General features: G+C 35.8%; 1 protein-coding gene across 1 annotated transcript in view; it reads left to right on the top strand.

Moving 5' to 3' along the window:
• Positions 1-23531, top strand: part of RSPRY1 (ring finger and SPRY domain containing 1) — a 57854-nt gene that overhangs the window by 5483 nt on the left and 28840 nt on the right. Inside the window, exons 2-9 of the mRNA XM_044664127.1 lie at positions 758-810; positions 3737-3849; positions 5316-5442; positions 7194-7252; positions 9149-9215; positions 10367-10498; positions 11864-11979; positions 12737-12880. Of these exons, the coding sequence (XP_044520062.1) occupies positions 758-810; positions 3737-3849; positions 5316-5442; positions 7194-7252; positions 9149-9215; positions 10367-10498; positions 11864-11979; positions 12737-12880 (811 nt within the window). The remainder of the gene's footprint in view (positions 1-757; positions 811-3736; positions 3850-5315; positions 5443-7193; positions 7253-9148; positions 9216-10366; positions 10499-11863; positions 11980-12736; positions 12881-23531) is intronic.

Raw genomic sequence — 23531 nt, 5'->3', positions numbered from 1 at the left:
TAGGTGCTCAACAACATATGGACAGTATATGTGTAGTACCCTATATGTCCATGTATTATCGTTATACTTTTTGAGTCTCTAAAAAATTCTTTTGGGATTCAAAGGTGAATCTGTTCATTACTTTCTATATCATAAGCCCAAATAAGAACTAATTAAACAAGACAAACATTCTATCAGCGTCCTTACTGAGGAGTGGCATCCTGAACTGAACAGAGTTCCCCACTTTGTATTGATGGTCTATTTCTACTAATTCTTGTATTTTCAAAAGGAATATTTCTTTTAAATTTTAGTTCAATCATCACTGTTTTAGTATTTTTTGAAAGAAACCTATAAAATGAAAGAGAAAAAGTAAAAATTACACATTTGTGTTGAACCTTGATTCCCCTAGCACTTCATTTAGGATTCTTTTTTATCTTCTAGAATCTCTACAAGAAAGTCATGAATGTGACATTTACCTTCTTGAGGTTCAGAAAGGTTAAATGCTTTGCCAATTATTGTTCCTTCCACCTAATGAGATTTCATTTTATAAATGTTCATTTCTTCTTATTTGTTTAATTGCCATCATGGGGAGACTGACTTTACAAAGCGGCCTCTTAATATGAACATTGGCCCTTAGAGGTTTGTAGCTCATCATTTCTTTCCTTCCTTTTTCTATATCCATTCATATTCTCTTTCTTCCTTCTCACAACTGAATTTTAATTCAAAACTTTCATTTTTAATTTTCCCAAGCTTGACATTTTAATTGTCTATTTTTCAGTGACCAGGAACCTCCTTATTCAATGATCACATTGCACGAAATGGCAGAAACAGGTATCATAACACTTTTTGTTCAGAAAGAAATATTAGCATAAATAAATGCTCTGTTGATTTTTTTCAGAAAAAAAAATTTTGTTCATGTAAAATAGAGTTCCTATTTGAAAAGTTTGAAATGGTAGCGTGTAGTTTTGGTGTACTAGATGTGTTTAAATGAAGTGAAATTGGACAGTATCTACATGCAGTTTTTTTCCCCAAAACGTAATGTTCTCATCTGTTCTAAATATGTTATCTCATTTTACCAAATTAGAAATATTGTATAAGTCTTAAAGAATTATATACTATTAATTATTACTGTAATCTCATGTATAGTTTTTAAATGATTCTTGTTTTACCAATTATTTTTTCACACATTTTTTCTTATGCCCTGCCATATAGACTGACTGTAACTATTATGCTTGAATATCTGGTAATTACACTAATCATTTCCAAAGCTATTCTTAGGTTTCTTTACATTGTATGGATATTTTTGTTTTAGTTTAGTTTTTATTGTTATCATTGTTTTATATCACCACATTTCTCAATATGCCAATATCCCTTCTCCCTCCCAGATGTCCATTCCTTAGAAAAAGAACAAAAAAAGAGGAGGGGGAAAAGTTTAACAAATACATCATCTTTCCCTGACATTATATTCAGTGTTTCAAAGTATACATATTCTTAAAGGGGGGAGGGGAGGAGAATCAATTCTCAATACCTAGTATCTAGTAATGCTAATTCTACTCACAGACAATTCCTTCCTAATTTAGATACATTCAGTTTCATCCATTATATACCAACAGCCAGTCATCTTGGCCAAATGGCTTAGTTGCCATAGCAACCTGTCCCCTTTGGTGTCTCCTGTGATAAGGTCCTGTCCCGAACTTTATTTTGCTATATCCCAGTCCTAGCTCAGGGTAGGCAGAACTTGTGAAGGCAAGTTCCCTAATGCTACTTTTCTCCTTACCACTGCCCTGACCCAGCTCCTCACTCCAATCCATTTCCCAGAGGTCTTTCTCTGTTCTTTATTTTAGAATCCAGAAGCCCCACCCCTGCCCCAGTTCCTGTGATGAAATACCCAAAATAGTTTGAGTTAGCTTTGCCCTGAAATGTAGATAAATCTTACTTAACACCTTTGTGTTCCCCAAGAATTCATTTGGACCCAAGTCTTGCTTTCCATAAAAAACATAAGTGGGGGGAAAAAAAAGAACACAGACCACAGAAGGAAGTCTTCTAATAACAGACCGCTTATATAGCATTTTATAGTTTACAAGCCCTGTTACTAGCTGTTAAAAAAAAAAAAAAAACCAGAACTCCAAATTGCTATATGCTTCAGAGACTGGGGATAAGATGCAAAAAGTCTCCCTTTTCTTCCAGAATAGACTAGGGACGAAAGAAAGAAGCAATAAATGGAAATGGAAAAAGAAGTAGGCTAGAGCTCTAGCATAAAAAGAAAAGATGTTTGAATAGCCAGTTCAGGATGGTTCCCCACCCCTAATACCACTTGATCCCCTACCCTATCTTCCCCATGTAACCTAACTTAGACTACAGAGCCTACTACACAGAGGTCTGGAGCTAAGAAGGTTCCTATTCCCATTGCCTGGTGGAAAAGAGAAAAAAGGAGTCTCTCCCACTCTTCTTGCCCTCCCAAATTGGAATGTAACTCATTTTCCCATAGAAACAACTACTGTATGTGGTGGTTAGGTTTGATGGTATTCCTCATATGCTCTAGCTAATCTAAAGAATCTGGGATCTCTGGCGTAGATACTCCTTCCTTTCTAAACTAATTCTGTTTTCATCCATGTGGTTCCCCAAATCCTCCAATAGAGGTTCTCCTTAATATACTGAATACACTGGAAGCATCTTTTAATATCTCAGGGATGGCAGTGTTAGCACTTGGACTGTCCATTTGTAATCTCATTCTTGCAATGTGACCAGTCCAGTCATATGTCATTATTTTTCATATCACTTATTTTGTACAAAACAAAAGCTAGGTCATGAATTAAACAGACCTTTATAGACTAACCTAAAAACCTAACCACCTTATGGTATTATTATACATACCATCATGTTTATACATTTTCCCTTCTAAAAATTTTTTTCTAAATTTGAACAATCCATTTATGACTTTTTGAAATATAGTCTCCCACCAAGTTGGTAAACTTATTAAATATTTTTGTTTTTCATTTACATGAAGAGACCTGAATTTAGGTTTTATTTCTTAGTAGGAGAAAGCTAGTTGTAAATGTTTTTATTCGTGGCAAATAATTTTTTATTCTTTCACCTGCAAACATTTATGCCAGCCTTTCATTCATCTTGACCAACAGGTTCCAAAACCACTTTCTACTCAAGAGAAAAAAACTTCTCTTCCTCTCTCTCTCTCCCTTAAACTCCCTGTGCAAGCATTCCAGAAATTGGAATAGCTCACAAAGTCTTCTGTGTATGAATTCTCTTATTTGGAAGTAGAAAATGAGTTTTAACTCTTCTGATTGACAGACAAAAGAACGGTCCTTGTATATAACTGTTTTGGAACTGGAGGGGAAAATGTCTATTTACATTCTTTCTATTGTTAACTAATTTCCTAATCATCACTGTGATTCTATACCATACTGATATGTGTAGTTTATCTTTGTCATTAGATCTCAATTAAGAAACTATTTAAAAATACATTTAAGAGACAACTTTAAATGTAGCTAAAGGACCATGGCACAAAATGTGCAACCTTTTAGAACCACCAGATTTACTAGTTAAAATTCTTGGATTCCAGCCATTATAAGATGGCTAGCCATCATTAATTGTTTTAAAAGCCTTGTGTGAAGGGCCAAAAAGATTTTCCCATTTCAGAGTAAAGTCATCTAATATTACCTTGTTATGACTTGTCTGCCTGTTCTTGAATTTTTAAAAATAGTAACACTACCCTTTGATAATCTCCTTGATTTGGTCACAGATGAAGGATGGTTGGAAGTTGTCCAGTCTTTAATTAGAGTTATTCCATTGGAGGATCCATTGGGACCAGCTGTTATAACGTTATTACTAGACGAGTGTCCATTGCCAACTAAAGTAAGTTAACACATGTGTAACTTATGCCACTGCCACCTACACACTTGCCCAAGGATGACAAACCAGAGGGAAAGTTTGATGTGAGCTACTTCCCCTTTATGTATTAGAGCCAAAATGTTGTTCATTATCATCATCTCTCAAAGTTAGTATTTGCTAAAAATGAAGTCTTAAGTCTTATTTCTTAGGTCTTATTTCCATGAAACAACTAAATTTATTTGAAGATTAGCAAGTACTAGTTTCAACAAAAAAAAAAAATTAAAGGAGCGAGCAAATAGTATTATTTGAAACAGAAGTCTTTTTTTGTAACTAGAACTTTGTAATCTTGATTCTAATTTTCTTGTTCCTCATTTGTTCCTACATTAGTTTTCCCATACCAAACTTGGAGTGAAAACAACTAAACTGGGAGCATTTTTATGTCTTCTTATAGAATTCAATTTTCTCAATGTTCCTTTGTGATCATATAATGTGAAAACATATCCATAGATAGTTTAGAAATAATTACTTTCCCAAGATTCTGATTGTAAATTATTTTGCTTGCTGCATGTGAAAGGATAAAGAAACCACTGAATTGATAGTGAAGTACAGTGAAGTGGTGGATAACAAGAGAAAACTGGTCAGATTTCTTTGCTATTGTGTTAGTATATACTTATTTATACGTCATCTATAGTTTCAGCAGGGAGGCAGAAATGCCTGATCTGTTATCCCAAATTTTCTTCCTCCTCCAATTCCATATCCTTTAGCTCACCACAGTTACAAACATGGAATTGGCCAGTATTCCTAAAATGACAATGCAAGTCAGTTGTGTTATTTATGTGACCTTGACTTGTTCCTGGATAGAGAAGATTAATAAACAAAGCCTCTCTCTCATGTCATTGATATGTTTTACATATCCCACTGACTCCTTTGACTTGGCTATTTTTTGAAAAGAAAATTAAGTTGGATTCTTGCCTCTTTTCTTATACTTTCTTTTTTGAGTTTCAAGCACTCAAGTCCAGTATGGCAGACACGTGTCAGAAAGGAAATTTCTTTGGCTTAACTATTAAAGAATTGATCCTAATAAAGACTTCTTAGAGTCCTGTGCTATATTTGTTTTTCAGAAGAAAGCTATATTGAACACACAGACTTTCTTCACTGCTGTATTGTTTAGTCCCCATTCTCTCCTGTTGTGTTGGCATTTGCCTGAACTTTAACTTTTAAAATCAATGGCATAAAAAGATATATTTTATATATTTGACACAGCAGGTGAATTCTGAATGATATACTCTGTATGGCAAGCAGCAGTTGATGAAATAGCATAACTTTAAGGTTGCTCTGATACATAATTTAATGTGATTGTACATTATGTCCTTAATCACATGATATTGATTTCTATTTCATGGATGCTTAGTTGTTCTGTGCAGATTCAGGTGCACCAAAAGAAACTGAGATGTAAATATATTAAATCCACTTTGTAATTTTTCTTTTAGGATGCACTCCAGAAGTTGACTGAAATTCTAAATTTAAATGGAGCTGTTGCTTGCCAGGATGCTAGTCATCCTGCCAAACACCGGAACACAACAGCAGTGCTGGGTTGCTTGGCTGAGAAACTAGCAGGTAATTGTGAGAAAATTTCATATTTTAAAAAATGTATTTGATGATTTGAACTAAACTCACTATATTATGGTTGGGAATCTTGTTCATTTGTTTTGTTGTTTTTTTTTTATAAAGGGGAGGAAAATGAGAGCTATAATCCAGGTGATTAATTCTTGAGAATATGATAAAATATTTTGTTTAGCTTTTAAAATAAAGAATGGGGGGACAGCTGGGTAGCTCAGTGGATTGAGAGCCAGGCTGAGAGACAGGAGGTCCTAGGTTCAAATCTGACCTCAGACACTTCCTAGCTGTGTGACCCTGTCACTTAACCCCCATTGCCTACCCCTTACCATTCTTCTGCCTTGGAACCAATACATAGTATTGATTGTAAGATGGAAGGTAAAGAAAGAAGAAAGGATAGGACATATAAAATCATACTTAATACTACAACAACAAAAACAGAAACTGTTCTAAAGTATGACCAGTTAATAGAAAAGAGAATAAAGTAGCCTTGTAATAGGGGAAAAAAGAGAAGAAAAAGAGAAATCCCTAATCCACTTTCTAATACTTCCCAAAATTTGGTGTTAAAAACAAAACAACAAAAACAAATCCTTAGATCGGAATTTGGGGGAAGACATTGGAAAACATTGCCACGATTTGCTTTTTTATGGTGCCTTAATCCCTACTGAATGTTTGAAATCACAGTTCTTGAAATTCTCTTTCCCATAACCTTTCATGAGGAAAATCCCTTATTTCCTAACTTCCAGAGTAGAATATATAGCTTTTTACTTTAGAAAGAATAAGGTTATCTATATGGAACCTTTTAGGATATGACTACAGAATTGTTAAACTCTTGTGTTTATTCAGCTAAAGACATAAATGAAATTATATCCTGGAAATTAAGTACCAAACCTGTCCTTCAAACTAGAAATACCCCACCCTGGCAGGCACTTTGTAATCAGAACTCTTAATTTTCTTTCAGTTGACATTTTAAAGAGAATATAAAAGTTCTTGTTTTCCACCCCTTTTATTAATTGGTGTTTTTTACCTTATTTGGCTTATGTAATTTCTGTGTGTGTTTGAGAACCTATAGCTAAAGGATACCATTTTCCAGACTTTAATTTCTTTAGGATAGAACTGTCATTATATAGGCCTTCTAAAACTTTAACTAATAATGACAAGGAAATGACAGGTTTAAATTTTGATTTCGATTACTAGACTTGGTAACTTTTTGCAGTGTCACATGTTTCTTTTGACATCACATTACAAACCCCTCATACAAAAGAAGAGAGGATCTTTTGATAAAAAACAAACCTGTCTGTCCTAGATCAGGCCGCAGAATTAAGTTCATAAATCTTGAACTGAAAGAGACCCAAGTGGTGATCTAGCTCAGACTCCTCGTTTTACATACAGAGAAATTGAGGCCTAGAGAGGGGAAATGACTTCCTCAGAGCTTGAAACAAAGAAAAAAGTGGGAATTAAAAGCTAGGGCTTCTGGTTCCTATTCTGGGCCTTTTGAACCAAACCAAGCAGAGGGCTAAACAGTATTAAGCTTTATTGTTGCAACTCAAAACTGTTCTAAAAGGGAGTTTGGAAATTGATCTGACTATATGTATTCATACAGGAAATTTGAGGATTAATTTCAAAATACATTTGGATATTTTGGCTTTATGCAAACTATGTAATTGACAATTCAGAACTTATTGATATAAAAATGTAATACACCAATTTTAGAGATGTGCCATTTTAATGATATACATGTTACTTTACAGGTCCTGCAAGTATAAGTTTACTTAGCCCTGGGATATTAGAATATTTATTACAGAGCCTGGTAAGTGATATATCAAAGGGAGCTATGTCACCAGTTACCTAATTCTAATGTAAATAAACTATTTTGATGTTAAAAAAAAAATGCTTAGATTGGCAGAGGGAAGGAATTCAAAAGCACTGCCAGAATTTGTTTATTACAATATCTTAATTTCTGCCCAAAGTTTGAAATCACACTCATTCTTGAAATTTTCTTTTTCCTAACTTTTAATCAATAAAAACTCTTTTTATCTGAAAAATAGAACAGAACTTTTCATTTTGGAGAGGATAAGGTTTTCTGTTTTCATATTTATATACAACCTTTTATAGGGTATGGCTCCAGAATTGTTAAACTCTATTATATAAAATATTTCCTTAAGAGATATAATATAGGTTGCCATAGGAAATGAAGGCAATCATGCATGTTTCCCAAAGTTATCTATATTTCAAATTATGTTAAATTTTTGAGGCAGGAGTAGGGAGGACTATATTGCTGGAATTAAATATATATGTATATAATTTTTAATCAATTAATAAATTAATTGATGTAGAATTTTTTTCCCATGGTTACAGGATTCATGTTCTTTCCCTCCCCTCTCCCCACCTCACTCCTATAGCCAACTTATAATTCCACTGGGTTTTACATGTGTCATTGTTCAAGACCTATTGCCATACTATTGATATTTGCACTAGGGTGATTACTTAGAGTCAATATACCCAATCACATCCTCATCAACCCCTGTGATCAAGCAGTTGTTTTTCTTCTGCATTTCTACTCCCACAGTTCTTTCTCTGGATGTGGATAGTGTTCTTTCTCATAAGTCCCTCAGAATTGCCCTGGGTCATTGCATTGCTGCTAGTAGAGAAGTCCATTACATTTGATTGTACCACAGTGTATCAGTCTCTGTGTACAATGTTCTCCTGGTTCTGCTCCTTTCGCTCTGCATCAATTCCTGGAGGTCATTCCAGTTCACATGGAATTCCCCCAGTTCATTATTCCTTTGAGCACAATAGTATTCCATCACCAATAGATAACACAATTTGTTCAGCCATTCCCCAATTGAAGGGTATCCCCTCATTTTCCAATTTTTTTGCCACCAAAAGAGTGCAGCTATAAATATTTTTGTATAAATCTTTTCCCCTTTGATCTCTTTGGGATACAAACCCAGCAATGGTATGGCTGCATCAAAGGGCTGGCAGTCTTTGAAGACCTTTTGAACATATGGAATTAAATATTTTTTAAAATTAAAGTAGCAAAATTTACATTGTGCCTTAAGATTTGTAAAACATTTTACATATATTACTTTATTTGATCCTCACAACAGCATTGTGAGATAGATGCTAATATTATCCTCATTTCACAGATGAGGAAACTAAGGTTCAAAACTTAAGTGATTTACCTGGGTCACAAGGATAGGTAAGTGTCTGAGGGAGATTCAAACCCAGGTCTTCTTGACTCCAGGTCTAGAATGCTGTCCAATGTGCTGCGCTGGCTTTAAACTTTAATGTCATAAAATTGCTTCTATAATTGACTTATCCTCAGGCTCTCCCAAACTTCCCTGACCTTAGCAAACTTGACTCAAGGATGATAGATATTCAGTCCATCCCCTGGTGGATATAGTGACACTGTTGTCACTAAATCCCCAGAATTTCTGGCTTCCTTTTTAACCCTTTGGATTTGCTTCTTTGCTGAAAACTATAGCCAGTATGTTCTCTAAGGGAGAAACTTAAGGGAAAAAAGAATCTGCCATAGCTCTTGATTACATGCAGTGTTAACAAGATGTTCTAGTTCTTGTGGTGTCTTAATGTTTTTGATGCTCAAAAAATATCTAGCAAGAAGGCAAAATTAGCACTTGCAGCTATTGAGAGGGCCAGAAAGGTTGGCATTGAGAATGGTTTGATTTTTTTTTTTGTCTTACAGAATTTCCAATCCCATCCTACAGTCATGCTTTTTGCACTAATCGCACTGGAAAAGTTTGCACAGACAAGTATGTGTATGGCAATTTCTTGTGATGATATGCTTATGTTTGCAGTTCAGAAACACTGATTTGCTTGTTTGGTGGATCAAGCAATGCAATGAATTTTTAACATGTGCACATGTTCTGTTGCAGAAACACACATTGATAATGCTGGAATATTGGCGACTCATTTAAGCTATAAACAGTACATGAAAAGAAACTTTAATTGTTTGATTTTTAAAATAAACAGGATGAAGTAAGGGCCATTGGATGTGCCCCAAAAGTAATGTGTAACTTGACCTACTTTAACTCAAGTACCTTAGTTTTTCTTGCTATAACAAAGGAAATTCTGTTTACAGCCCATTTTCCTTTTTCCTCTTCTCCATAGTAAAAGATGTGCTGTGATTTTTTTTTAATTTTATTTTTTAGAATATTTTTCCATGGTTACATGATGCATGTTCTTTCCCTCCCCTCCAAACACCCACACACATCCCCTCCCTGTAGCCGATGCACAATTCCACTGGGTTTTACATGTATCATTGATCAAGACCTATTTCCATATTTTTTATAGTTGCACTAGGGTGTTCGTTTAGAGTCTACATCCCCAAATCATATCCCCATCAACCCATGTGTTCAAGCAGTTGTTTTTCTTCTGTGTTTCTCCTCCCACAGTTCTTCCTCTGAGTGTGGATAGCATTCTTTCTCATAAGTCCCTCAGAATTGTCCTGGATCATTGCATTGCTGCTAGTAGAGAAGTCCATTACATTCGATTGTACCACAATATATCAGTCTCTGTGTATAAGGTTCTCCTGGTTCTGCTCCTTTCACTCTGCATCAGTTCCCGGAGGTCTTTCCAGTTCACGTGGAATTCCTCCAGTTCATTATTCCTTTGAGCACAATAGTATTCCATGTGATTTTTTACCTTATATGATAGGGGTTTTAATATCTCTCTCAAGTACCAATTTTTGTTGAGATGTTTGGCCATGGAACACTTTTCATTCTTGGACTATAAATGTTCTGATGAATTTCAGGGAAAATGTTGACTATTATTTGAGTAAGTAATTCATATTAGCTAGGCAGAAAGTAAAATGTTCTTTCTTTTCTTCAAATTCACTCATTTAAAATTGTTGCATTTTCCCCCTAGTTGCTAGCTAATTCAAGTCTTGCTTCTTTGCTGATAGGTGAAAATAAAATGACTGTCTCAAAGTCCTGTATCAGTAACCGTCTTGTCTTGTTGGAGAGTTGGACAGAAAATTCTGACTATCTGAAACGTCAAGTTGGTTTCTGTGCTCAGTGGAGTTTAGACAATCTCTGTAAGTTACTGTATTTTATTAAAATGATTCCCACTTCTCAAAAAGTAGCTTCCATTTGATGAGTAGTCTTTTTCTAAAATGATTCATTTATTCATTTATTTTTCTAAAATGATTCATTTATTCATTCAACAAATATTTATTAAGTGTTGTGAACAAGGCACTAGTGAGATAAGACAGGGACACACAGATCATTATAATACAAATTGGGACATGATCAGTACAGGAGAATAATGAAATACAAAGTGCTACTACAGGTGAAATAATGCTGAAGGTGATGATGAGAAGAATGAATCTTTCCCTGAAAGAAGATCAATAGTAGAAACAGAAAGGTATCTCTAGAAGTCTTCCAAACAAGATGTGTAGGCTACTCCTAAAATCCAGCATATTCCCCCTGCTCATGAATTTTCACTCACTCTATATCACATCAGTTCCACAGGCTTCTACTTGACTTTAAAGGCCCTCCCTAATTTGGCCACACCCTACATCTCAAACTGTGTGTCTAACATACACATATTCCGCCATAGCCAAGGCACTCTCCTCACTTTTCCATGAATATGCCAGGTTTATTCCAATTTCCTGAAGTGATTATCCTCTCCCTTTGCATATTAAAATCCTACTTATCCTTTAAGGCTCAGTTCAAGTCCCACTTCCTCTATGAATGCTGTCCTAACTATTCCAACCAACCCCTCCTCTGAGCAGAAATATAGGATGTTTAGTCTGAGCTACAAAATTTGGCACAAGTATTTCACCTTCTTGTATTTGCCCATTTTGTACTGTCTCATGCATCTCACGTCAGTTGTTAATTCATTTGTGTGCCTTTGTTTCGCCCTGACCCTACCTCTCTGCACAACTAGATTGAGAGTAGAAACTACTTTCAGTGCCTAGAACAGTGTTGGTCAATAGATTCTTACTTGATTTTGAAAGGAAATCTTCCATAGCGACAATTCAATCATCTATCTTTTGTGAAGCATCTGGTACTATATACTATGCTGGGTGCTGGGGATATTAAGACAAAAAATGAAATAATTCCTCCCCAAGCATTGCCAACAAGATCATAATCCCCAAATTATAAGAAATCAGGAAATTGTTTCACATGAAATAAAGAAAATTGTGCTTTATGTTATGTGTATATTTTAAAATATATGTGAATTGATGTTCTTTAGGTATAAGGAACCTAGTGTTGAAAATTACACCATTTTCCCTGGCTTCTAGCCAGGCACATTCATGTACTATTATGTATAACCAGAGCCACTATTTGGCATGACTAACTTGACCTTACTGACCAGAATCAGCTATTAAACTTTGCTGATTTCATTCTTTTCCAGGGGAATGTGACATAGCAACATGATTCATTTTCTTTTGCAGTTTTGAAAGAAGGCAGGCAGTTTACATATGAGAAAGTGGACCTGACCAACATTAGGGCCATGCTGAATAGCAATGATGTTAGTGAGTACCTGAAGATCTCACCAAATGGATTGGAGGTAAAAAAGCAACAATTTATAATTTTGAAAATCTTTTCACCTATGATCTAGTGCCAAAGGCTAGAAACTTCTCAATAATTATTTCTCTTTGGCTTTGGTGATGTTCCACCTGGGAACATCAGAATTTGACTTTTGTCCAGGTTTCTTCACCAAAAATATAAGCACTCAAACTAAGAAAACATCAGATATCAGAAAGGTTTAATTTAGCCCAATTTAAAAAATACAGAGAACTTTTACCTCAACCCATAAACAGTTGAGACACTTCCCCTTCTGTTTTCAGTGGGCCTCTGTCTTCACAAGACCTATACAATCCTTCAGACTTATGTGGTAGTACCCTAAGTAGGGTAGGGCCCTTAAGTCAAAGGGAAATTATTTCAAGTTGCTAAGAAATCAATTCCCTTCCCCCACAATGAGTCCTCAGTTCTTCCAAAAACTTGTATAGTCCTCTAGATGTAGGGTCACCCCTTTAAAATGACTCAAGTTTTTAGGGAGTTCAGCAGCTCTCCCCTCTGGTAGAGCTACCTTCAAAAACTCCCTTGGCATCTCCACAGAGCACACAGGACTCCCAGGAATTACCTCTTTTTTTGTGTTTTGTGCATGGCTAGGAAAAGAGGGATATGACACCTCTTCTCAGTCTTTAATAATGAGAACATTAAATATATCAAGCAATGACTACAAGCTGACATTGTACTGAACCTAGGTTACGGTCTACTTTCAAATACCCATTGTTGACTGTCATATCATTTGGTTTTGCCAGGCTCGATGTGATGCCTCCTCCTTCGAAAGTGTGCGTTGCACATTCTGTGTTGATTCTGGGGTATGGTACTATGAAGTTACAGTGGTCACTTCTGGAGTTATGCAGATAGGCTGGGCCACCAAAGACAGCAAATTTCTCAATCATGTAAGTACCTGAATGAAATAACCCTAAAATACAGTGGCTTTCATTTTTCTCTGCTCTCTACATACAGAAAAGTAGTTTCTTGATTGATATGAAGAAAAATTTGAAGTTAATATTCTTTGGGTATTAAATATTAATTATTTGAATCCCCCAAAGAAGTTTTCCTGCAATCAGTTAATCAATAAGCATTTCTTAAGCATCTACTTTGTGCCACGCACTAATTCATTTATTTATTTATTTGTTTGTTTTTAGCTCTTTCCTTCCATCTTGGAATTAATACTGGGTATTGGTTCTAAGGCAGAAGAGTTGTAAGGACTAAGCAATGGGGATTAAGTGACTTGCCCAGAGTCACATAGCTAGGAAGTGAAGTGTCTGAGGCCAGATTTGAATCCAGGACCTCCTGTCTCTGGGCCTGACTCTCAATCCACTGAGCCACCCAGCTGCCCCACCCCAGGCACTAATTTATGGATAGGAGAAAAACAAGTTTTTCCAGGCTTCATCTTCTTGTGTCCTAAAAATGTAATTCTTCATTTAGAAGATGAGTATGCTCATTTAATCCTATCTGTAACCCTTACTTCTCCATCTCTAGCTCTCCCTTAGTTTTGGTCTCATGTGATTTATGTTGTGAGTTGGCCAACAGATTATTTCTGTCATGCTTTTTCAGTTTTGGCAGGTTCTGACAGCTCTCCTTGTTCTGAAATATTGCCAGTTTGTTGTCTCAGCTATATACAGTTTTATTTTGCAATTTGTCAACAATAAATAGCACCAATATTTTTAAAACATTATTTCCAAAAAAATTAAAAAACATATGTGTGCATAGAGATACAATCTATCTATATCTATATCCATACATATATATAATTTCCAAAAGTAACAGTGGGAAATTTTGTAAGAGCAGCTAAGTGGTCTAGTTATAGTAATTATGACTGGCTTCCAACACATTAGTTCAGGTTTTTCCCTCTGCCTTTTTTTTGCTACAGATATATCTGGTTTTGGTACCAATTTATCAATCTCATAACTGACCCATATTACTCTTTTTCTGATAATCAAGTTGTAAGCTAGTTATGGTAGTCAAAACTTCATCAGAAATGAAACTTAGGAAAAAATTCAGTTTTCTTTGTTGTGAAGTTATCCTGGTTTTTAAAAAATGGCCTTGCTCAGGAAGGGATTACTCTAAATCTCAGCCCCTGGTGCTAAATCCCAATCCCTGGTTGGGATCAGGCTTGGAAATGTCAGTGTCATTATAGATTAAAAATTACTCTCTTGACTGCATAGTTTTCATGGAACACTAAGAGAGGACTTATCAGACCCAAGGTTTCAGAGAGATGCCTGGAATTCCTGGGCCAAAGGAACAGTTCCAGGAAAAGGGGCTAATGGGACAAGTAGAGTAGAGCTAGAACTACTAAGGATAAGCAGGTGTAAGAAATAAAATTAATATAGAGTGATAAAATTAAAAATATCATTGTTTCAAAGGGTTTATTGAAAGGCATTTAGAAAAATGAAGCCACGTGCCTGTTGAGTTAGTTCAAAATACGCAGGCCCTGTTACCTCTTCCTCCCATCCTGGTTCCGCTCCAAATCACCAAAAAAAGAGAACCAGGATGGGAGGAAGAGGTAACAGGGCCTGCGTATTTTGAACTAACTCAACAGGCACGTGGCTTCATTTTTCTAAATGCCTTTCAATAAACCCTTTGAAACCATGATATTTTTATCACTCTAACGCAAAAGAGTCCTGTTCACAAACAAGTCCGAGCCCAGCTGACTGAGGTCTCTTTTAAAGGAGCCTCTTTTGCGTCACTTCCTGTGGCCTCCTCTTAGTTTACATGTCCAATCACAACAGAGGTTTTTCTTAGGACTGTCCACAAGGCAGTCAGTAAATTCTGATTTGTTACTCTAGCACATATGGGTTACAGACCACCCAAAAATGGAGATGGTTTCACCTTTGGAGATTAAATCTAAAGATGGGCAGTGTAGATTTAATCTAATTATCACACAGGATAGTTAAGTTTCTTTAAGAGCACTGCCTGGGGATACTCTTTAATATCATCCTTTTATTGACACATATTGCTAATGCCCCAAAGTAATAATAATAATAATAATAATAGCCTTTAGATGACACTTTGAAGTTTTTAAATTGCTTTATAATTTTTATTTCATTTGATCCTCACTGCAACAACCCTGGCAAATAGATGCTGTTATTATCCTCACTTAACAGATGAGGAAACTGAAGCAGTCTATTTTAGTGATTCATTAAATGTCTGAGTTGAGATTTGAACTCAGATCACTGTCCACTATACCACCAGATACCTCTTTATATGGCTTGTTTGCTTTTTCTTGATATCAGGTCACATGTTCTACTTCAAAGATTTGAAACTCATTGATAGACATTACTCTAGACATTAACAAGCAGGAGGGCAGATTTTGGCCATTACCTAGGGTGCACAAATGTCTTATAAAGGCTAATGAGGTCAAGTGAAAATCAACCAGAAACCTCTTGTGTAGCTCTTTTCTCTAATGCACTGTCTGAATACCTCAGTTGCATCATGGCTCCAGATTTACATGATCATTAATTGAAAGCATTTCCCCTGGACAGAACAGGTCAAATTGTGCTTATGACCAAAAAAAGGGAATTGTTTCCTTTTTTTTAACCCTTGCCTTCTGTCTTAGAATTAATAATAAGTATCAGTTCCAAGGCAAAAGAGCAGTTGGAATTAAGTGACTCACCTAGGGTCACATAGCTAGGAAGTCTGAGGCCTCATTTGAACCCAGGACCTCTCATTTCCAAGCTTGGCACTCTATCCACTGAACCACCTAGCTATCCCAATTTTTTTTTTAAAGACAAATAAGGCTAAATAACTTGCCCAGGGTAACATACCTGGTAAACATCTGGGTCTGGATTTAATCTCAGGCCTTCCTGATTCCAGGCCTAGTATTATTTTTTAAGAGATGATGATGATGATGATGTTGATCCATATCTGCATTTGGTGTATGATTTTAAGAGCTCTTTCCCATATATCTCCTTATTTGAGCCTTATAATATACTCCTGGAAGCTGAACAGGGCAAGGATGAGGAAACCACTCACATAAGTGGATTTGGCTGTGGTTATATAGAGCTAATAAAATCTAAAACTAGAATCCAGTCTTTCACTAAACCATGCTAGTTTTTCTTTTCCATCAAGCAAGCGAGAAGCAAAGAGATAAAATTGCCCTGGCTTCTCATTTGTCAGCAAAACTCATGTCTGGAGGAGACCTAATGAATATGTCTGTAGCTTGGTATTACAAATTATTTTTTTAAAACTTAACTAGTCCAGGGGCAGCTGGATGGCTCAGTAGATTGAGAGCCAGACCTAGAGACAGGAGGTCCTAGGTTCAAATCTGGCCTCAGACACTTCCCAGCTGTGTGACCCTGGGCAAGTCACTTGACCCCCATTGCCTAGCCCTGTAACAAATAAAATTAATAGAAGGATATATATAAAAGATATTAGGGTTTAAAAAAAAAAAAAGCTTAACTAGTCTGCCTAGAGTGCCAAAGTTTAAGTATATGATAGATTGGCTCCTAAAATTAAGAAGTTAAAAAAGGATTTTCAAAGGCAGGGGTGGTTGAAGGGGAAAGGGACCTAATCTTTTAGTTCCTTGTTAGAAGTTAATGAAGTCTGAGTTTGTCTCATTTCACAAATGCAGGATCCTGATAACATTACCACATGTACACTTTGCTTCAAATGGGTATTGTTGTTATTGTTTTGAAGGTTTAAAAAAATGTTATAGCCATAAAGATGCATTGTATAGTTTTACAGGATAAGTAATTCCTATTATACACCCAGTCTCTAAGGATTAACATTTCTTATAAAAGAAGACTTTCTTTAAATCCTCTAATTTGGATTTTTAGTTTAGAAAGGATAACCAACATCCAAAATTCTGGTAAATACAATTATTGCCATGTTTTTTTAAATGTGCCCCAGGGATCCATGGTAATTTCTTCTTCTTGTCAACTACAGAGTAAAGTCTTTGGGAACTTATAACTATGTCCCTGTGTGTCTTTCACCAAAAAATGTGCACATAAAGGGTTTGAAATGGACGAATATGAGTTTTAATGGTAAACCATAACTGGTCTCTTCTTGGCAGAAAGGTGGTAGAATATAGATATTTAATGAACCAGACATTGTCAGACATGGCCAATGTGTTGGCTTATTTTGCTTAACAATATTTAAGAGAAGATTCTATTCAGGAGGTAAGATTGGGAAATAACAGCACTGTTTGTTTTTTTCTAAACATTTTTCAATAAAACATTTTTTAAAAAAGAAAAAAATTAGTACCAGCTCCATTGAACAGTAGGAAAAGACAGAACCTTAATGGTCACTAGCAAAAATTCTAATTTATTATAATTCTTTAAAAAACATTTTTTTAACCCTTACCTTCTGTCTTTGAATTGATACTAAGTTTTGGTTCCAAAGCAGAAGAACAGTAAGGGCTAGGCAATTGGGGTCATGCAGCTAAAACATTTCTGAGGCCAGATTTGAACCTACAACCTCCCATCTCCAGGCCTGGATCTTTATCCACTGAGCCACCTGTAATTCTTTTTAGTAATTTTACCTAATGCCAACAAACTTAATATGTATACAGAGAAGTAAAGGCGGCTGGAAAAAGTATAGAAGAAACATCTCCAAAAATATGTAATTAACTACCTTATTTCTCATTTATCTGCTTCAACTCGTGGAAACCAAACTAAGCTAGCTAGGTGTTTGTTTTTTTCTTAAGTTCAATATCCTTGGCTGATTTTTAAATCACTGAGCTCAAAGGGATTTTTAGAATAAATCTTTTGGCATAGCTACTTCATTTAGTTCTAAGTAAGAAGTAAGGTTAACATTATTGGGACAAACCCTAAAAGACACATACTTAAGACTGAATCTCCACAATAAAGCTTTGTTTTGTAATTTACCACGCTAATAAGAGGAAAAATACCTTATATATTAATGTGTATAAAATAGGCCTGAACTTCATCTTATTTTAGGCTATCTCCAGAATTTTATTTTTCTTTTGAAGGGGCCCCTGGTCAGGAAGTCACAGAAATTAAAGATTTTTTTAAAAGGATTATTTATAATACTTTTCTTTGTTCTTCATATGCTATCTTAGGGACTGATAATCATTTGGAAAAGGTTGATGATCATGATCCTATAGAGTAAATATTATTTACATAAGCAGGGGAATGGGTGGGAAAGTAACAGAGTTTCTCTATATGAGAAGACAGTTTGAAGAAGGAAAAATACTGACTTAAAAAGATTTCATATTAGGAGTTAACATCTGAGCAAAAAGGAGAAGCTAATCAGTTGACAAGCTTTTATTATTTTTGGCAAGTTGGTCAGTTGGTTACTACCAATAATGGCTTGCCTTGATCTCATGACTCCTTCTGCCTAACAAGACTATCAGTATATCTGTCGCAGACATATATAGAATAACCAATGAATCAATCACAGAATTGAATAGAAGAGAATAAGTTGGATTGAATTTGGGAAGTTGTTTAGCAGTTTTAGTGATCCTAAACTTAGGACAAAAATTTATCTTTATTTTTTTAAATGAATATTCTTCAGGAGATGATATATGGAATCCCACCATCTCTGAGAAGTGAAAATTACAAGTTAGTCAAAGCAAAATGAAAGGATTTAGCACATGACCAATAAAAAATTGTTGATTAAAAATTATGTAAAATATGTCATCAAAGAGGCTGGAAAAGAGGGGGGCCGGTCATGTAGAAAGTAGAAAGAATAGTTAACTTGCATGCTCCATTGGTATCTGTGTAATATAAAGAGATCTAGTAGAAAGCCTTCACATATTGAATAGCCCTCCTGTGGGGAATTTATTGGAGAAAACAAAGAAGACTCATGGAATAATAAGATGTGAGTGTATTATAATTTGCATCACTGGAAGGAGTTAATGGCATCAGTGGAATGACAGAATCATCAGTGTTAAAGTACTCAGTAAATTCCTTCTTCTAAACCATCTGTGCTAATGAGTGAAGAAGAAATAACCTGCATATCTGATACTTCAGGAATCTTTGATTTCATCTCCCTCCCCCAGTGCAGATCACACTACTCTCTGTCCCTTAGAATACAAAATTAGAACCCCCCCCCAAATTTTTTTAAACACCTTCTATTTGTCACTATGCCAGGTGTCAGAGAATAAAAACAAAACAAAACAAAACAGTCTCTGCCTCACAGAGTTTCTCTAATAGGAAAAGACAGTTTGAGGAAGGAAAAATACTGACTTAGAAAGATTTCATATTAGGAGTTAACATCTGAGCATAAAGGGGAAGCTAATCAGTCAATGACTATTTATTAATTCCTTATTATGTGCCAGGCACTGTGTTAAATCCTAGGGATAGTTGTTGTTTTAAAAGGTGAGAATATCCCCTGCCCTCAAATTATAATGAGGGCAACAATGTGTAAATAACAAACTATATACAAAGTATATAAGAAGGTGATCAGAATGATAGACACAACTGGGGGGAGTTGGAAAGACCTTCTACAGAAGGTAGGATTTCAGTCTTCGAGGAAGCTAGGGAAACTGAGAGGTAGAGATGAGGGGACAGACTGCATCAGGCATAGGAAACAGCCTGTGCAGAGACACTGAAATATTGGATATGAAACATTGTGGTTGAAGAACTGTAATTAAGCCAATGCAGCTGGAGCATACAAGTGTGTATGTAGTACAAAGTAAGGTGTAAGGAGGCTATGGGTGAATTGTGCAAGTAAACAGAGCAGTAGGATGATGGGGGCAGTATTAGGGTACCATTCCCTAAAGGCATGAGCTATTGAAGGAACCTAAGAATGTGGATGTTGGCAAAAATGCTGAATTGGTGGCCCATTGGAACCACTATGCTCTAAACCAGTGATTCTTAAGCTTTTTGGTCTCTGGACACCTTTACACTCTTAAAAATTATCAAAAAGCTTGTGTTCATCTAAGTTTACCATATTAAAATTAAAATGTCTTCATTTTATTGGGAAAGTACTTTTGACCTCATGGTTTCAGAGACCTTCAGGAGTCCCTAGATTATATTTTGAGAACCATTGCTTTAAGCCATGAAGTACTAAGAATATCTGTGAACTTAGCAGACTTTATAATGAGGATGCAGCCATTAGGTTTCCAATGGACAAGCCTTCTGACAAAGCCCTTGGGCAAGTAGCATCTCATTTTAAGGGTATTAAGAAAATGATATGGTGTGTCCGCTAAGGGGGGAGGGGTTAGGGAGGTTTGGGGAGAGGGAAAGAACATAAAACATGTAACTATGGGAAAATATTCAAAATTAAAAAATAATAAAATGATATGGCCAAAGTTTTCTGATCTGGAAATATCAGAATGATATTTCTGGAATGATAACAAAGGAAATCAAAAGATAATAAATATGATTGCCTCTAGTGTGCCCAATTTATTTGCTCTTTGGTTGAGGATATGAATAGCCAACATAGGTTTTGCTTTTTTGTGTGGTTTTGTACTTTCTGAACTAGCTTTGAAAGAAAGAAAAACAAGAGTTTATCATTCTCTTTTCAAGAAGATGAAGTCATTATTCATAATGGCTATAAAGGAGGTGTGGACATGCTTTAAATTTAAAAAAACAACAATGGATGACTCAGTAAAATTGGGGTAGAAGGAAGAAATCCAAAATAGTAGAATCAGTTTTCTTTTTTTAAAAAAAAACCCTCAATTGGGGTTAAGTTAGTTGACCAGAGTCACACAACTAAGAAGTGTCTGAGACCATATTTGAACCCAGTGTGTATGTAGTACAACCTCCCAACTCTATCCCATGTGCTACCTAGTTGCCCCTCAGAATCTATTTTTAAGCCATTTATCACTGAAGAATCTCAAGGACATCGAAAATGGAAATTACAAAGAAACAAGTCTAATTCTAGAGAGAAGACGTTAAACTGCTTAGAAAAGTGCAAGAATGGAAGTTTTTTTGAAAAGTCAGTAAGTTTTTATCTGGAACCTTGAGACCTATAGCAATAGCAAAGAATTAGAAGCCTATCTACATCTATTTTTACAGCAGACAGCTTAGTCAAATGCTTTAAGGCAGGGGTCCCCTAATTAGGTTAATCAGATATAATATTGCATCTAAAGTACCATTCTATAAGATTGTAGCTTCTCCCCAAGGAAGAATGGTTTTCACATAAACTAGTCATTGCAATCTGATATTAGTTTAACAGTCTAATTTGTTATATTTTGAAAAATGTTTCTAAAATGTCCTTGCTCTTAAGTGTACAGATTGCAATTATCAAATATGTAGGGAAGAGAATACATACTCAAGTAACTGAGAAATTTATTACTTCTCAGAGTATATTTTTGGTCAAATAAATTTGGATTTATTCTTTGGATTTTTAAATTATTTTAACTAAAAATCTAAAAACAGCCTCTATCATTTTAAACAAATTCCAGATACATTTTAAGTTAAAATGAAGCATATACTAATAATGGAGGGAGGGGATATAAGAAAACTGGAAAAGTAGGAAGGGACCTCATTATAAAGTTATTTTTTAATGCCAAATAGAGGAGTTTATATTTAATTCTAGAGGTAATAGGGAATCATTGGAGTTGATTGAGCAGGGAGGTGTCATGGTCAGAAAAATTGCCTTGTTATCTGAGTAGAGGATTGATTGGAATGGTGAAAGAATTGAAACAGATGACTGGAAGGCTATTACAAGATTCTGGGCAAGAGATGTTAAGGGATTCAGAGGTAGACTTGAGGTGAGAAGTTCTTTAAAGAATCAGTCCAGATGACTATCTTAAAAATGAAAGTAATGTCAGAGGCAGTTCTTAGTAGATCTTCTAATATAAAAACAATCATAGTGGCCAAAAGCAGAGGAAGGAACATTAGATCCATAGCCTAAATAATACTTTTTTACTTTCCTTTTTTCTTTTTTTTTTTTTAAACCCTTACCTTCCATCTTAGAATCTATGCTGTGTATTGGTTCCAAGATGGAAGAGAGGTAAGGGCTAGGCAGCAGGAGTTAAGTGACTTGCCCAGGATCATACAGCTAGGAAGTAAGTGTCCAAGGCCAGATTTGAGCCCAGGAACTCCCATTTCTAGGCCTGGCTCTCAATTCACTAAGCCACCTAGCCACTCCTGATGATGATAACTTCCATGTCATTACTATGTCACATTACAAGTCCAAAGCTGTCTGTATCAGGGTAGCTAAGGATGATAAGCCTAAATCTTGTCCCAAAAGCAGGCACTGTTTCATTTTGGTTTCTGTACCCTCTAGCACAGTGATTCCCAAAGTGGGCGCTACCACCCCCTGGTGGGTGCTGCAGTGATCCAGGGGAGCAGTGATGGCCACAAGTGCATTTATCTTTCCTATTAATTGCTATTAAAAATTTTTAAAAATTAATTTCCAGGGGGCTAAGGAATATTTTTTCTGGAAAGGGGGCGGTAGGCCAAAAAAGTTTGAGAATCACTGCTCTAGCACCTAGTATAGTGCTTTGCAAATAATAGATGCTTTAAAAAAAATTTTTTTTGTTATATTGAATTATCTAAGGGATCTATCTAAAGCAATTATCTAAGGAATCTAAGAATCTGCTTTGGGGAAAAGAGAACCAACATTGATAAAATCACAGATTCCTGAAGTATTAATTATCCAGGTTATACTTGCCCCTCTTCTTTCAATAGCACAGAGAGTCAGGGAGTTGTTTACTGAATACTTCAATAATACCTTGATGATACTGTCATTCCAGTGATGTAGGCACTCCCTCTAATAATGCAGATTACAATGCACCCACACCTTCTGTAGATAACAGTATCAGTCTTGTACTGCTGCCTGTTAAATGTTCCCTGAATCACTAGCCCACACTTCTCTCTCCATCATGGCAATGGAGGCTTCTACTGAACACTCTTTTGTGAGAGTTGGGTAAAAATTCCTAGCCACCTTCACTCAGAGACTCAAAATTACTACAAAGTCAACTAAAGGACCCCATTTTTTCCCCCAACTGTAATCCAGTTCATCATTTAAAATGACTGTTTCACCTCTCCTATAACTCTAAAAAGCAAGATATCTTTCTTCATCCTGCAAACATTTTCTAAGAAGGAAAGGAAATCTGCCAATTTAGGGGGTGAGAACTATTTCCCCAGGTTATATAGAGGAGTATCTGTAAGCTTGTTCAGAAGTAGTTTATCCTCATCTGGTAAGTCCTCCAGAAGGCTGGATCCAAGAAACCACTAGGATGGAGACCCTTCCCCTTTCTTAGGATAGCATTAATTTTTAACTACAACCCTGGATAATAGTGTAAGAGGGAGATTTTAGGTATTTTATAGATATATATATTTAAAATGTGGTCGCCAGGAATCAACAATTCAGATTGATTCCATGATTAAAATAGACCCAAGTCAGGATTGGGTTTAAGGTAGTTTATTTACAATTAGGAAGGTAAAAGGTAGGGAAATAGAGAGAGGGAGAGGCTAGTCCAGGCCTCTCCAGGCTAGATAGAGAGGCTTAAAAGGCTAATTAAACTAGGTTACAAGCCACAAGACCTTAGGAAATCAGAGAGGCTATAAGCCTACTTAAGGCAGAGTTGGAAACGCCAAGGTAGGCCAAGGAAGTCAGCCTAACTTACCCACGTGACAATTCAGAGTAGGAGCATTCTGAGATCTCAGCCAAGCACCTTCAGCACCA

The sequence above is a fragment of the Gracilinanus agilis genome, chromosome 2 (genome assembly GCF_016433145.1).
Source record: "Gracilinanus agilis isolate LMUSP501 chromosome 2, AgileGrace, whole genome shotgun sequence".
Lineage (NCBI taxonomy): Eukaryota > Metazoa > Chordata > Mammalia > Didelphimorphia > Didelphidae > Gracilinanus > Gracilinanus agilis.
The sequence above is the reverse complement of the archived record's forward strand: the minus strand, read 5'-3'. Positions and strand labels throughout refer to the sequence as shown.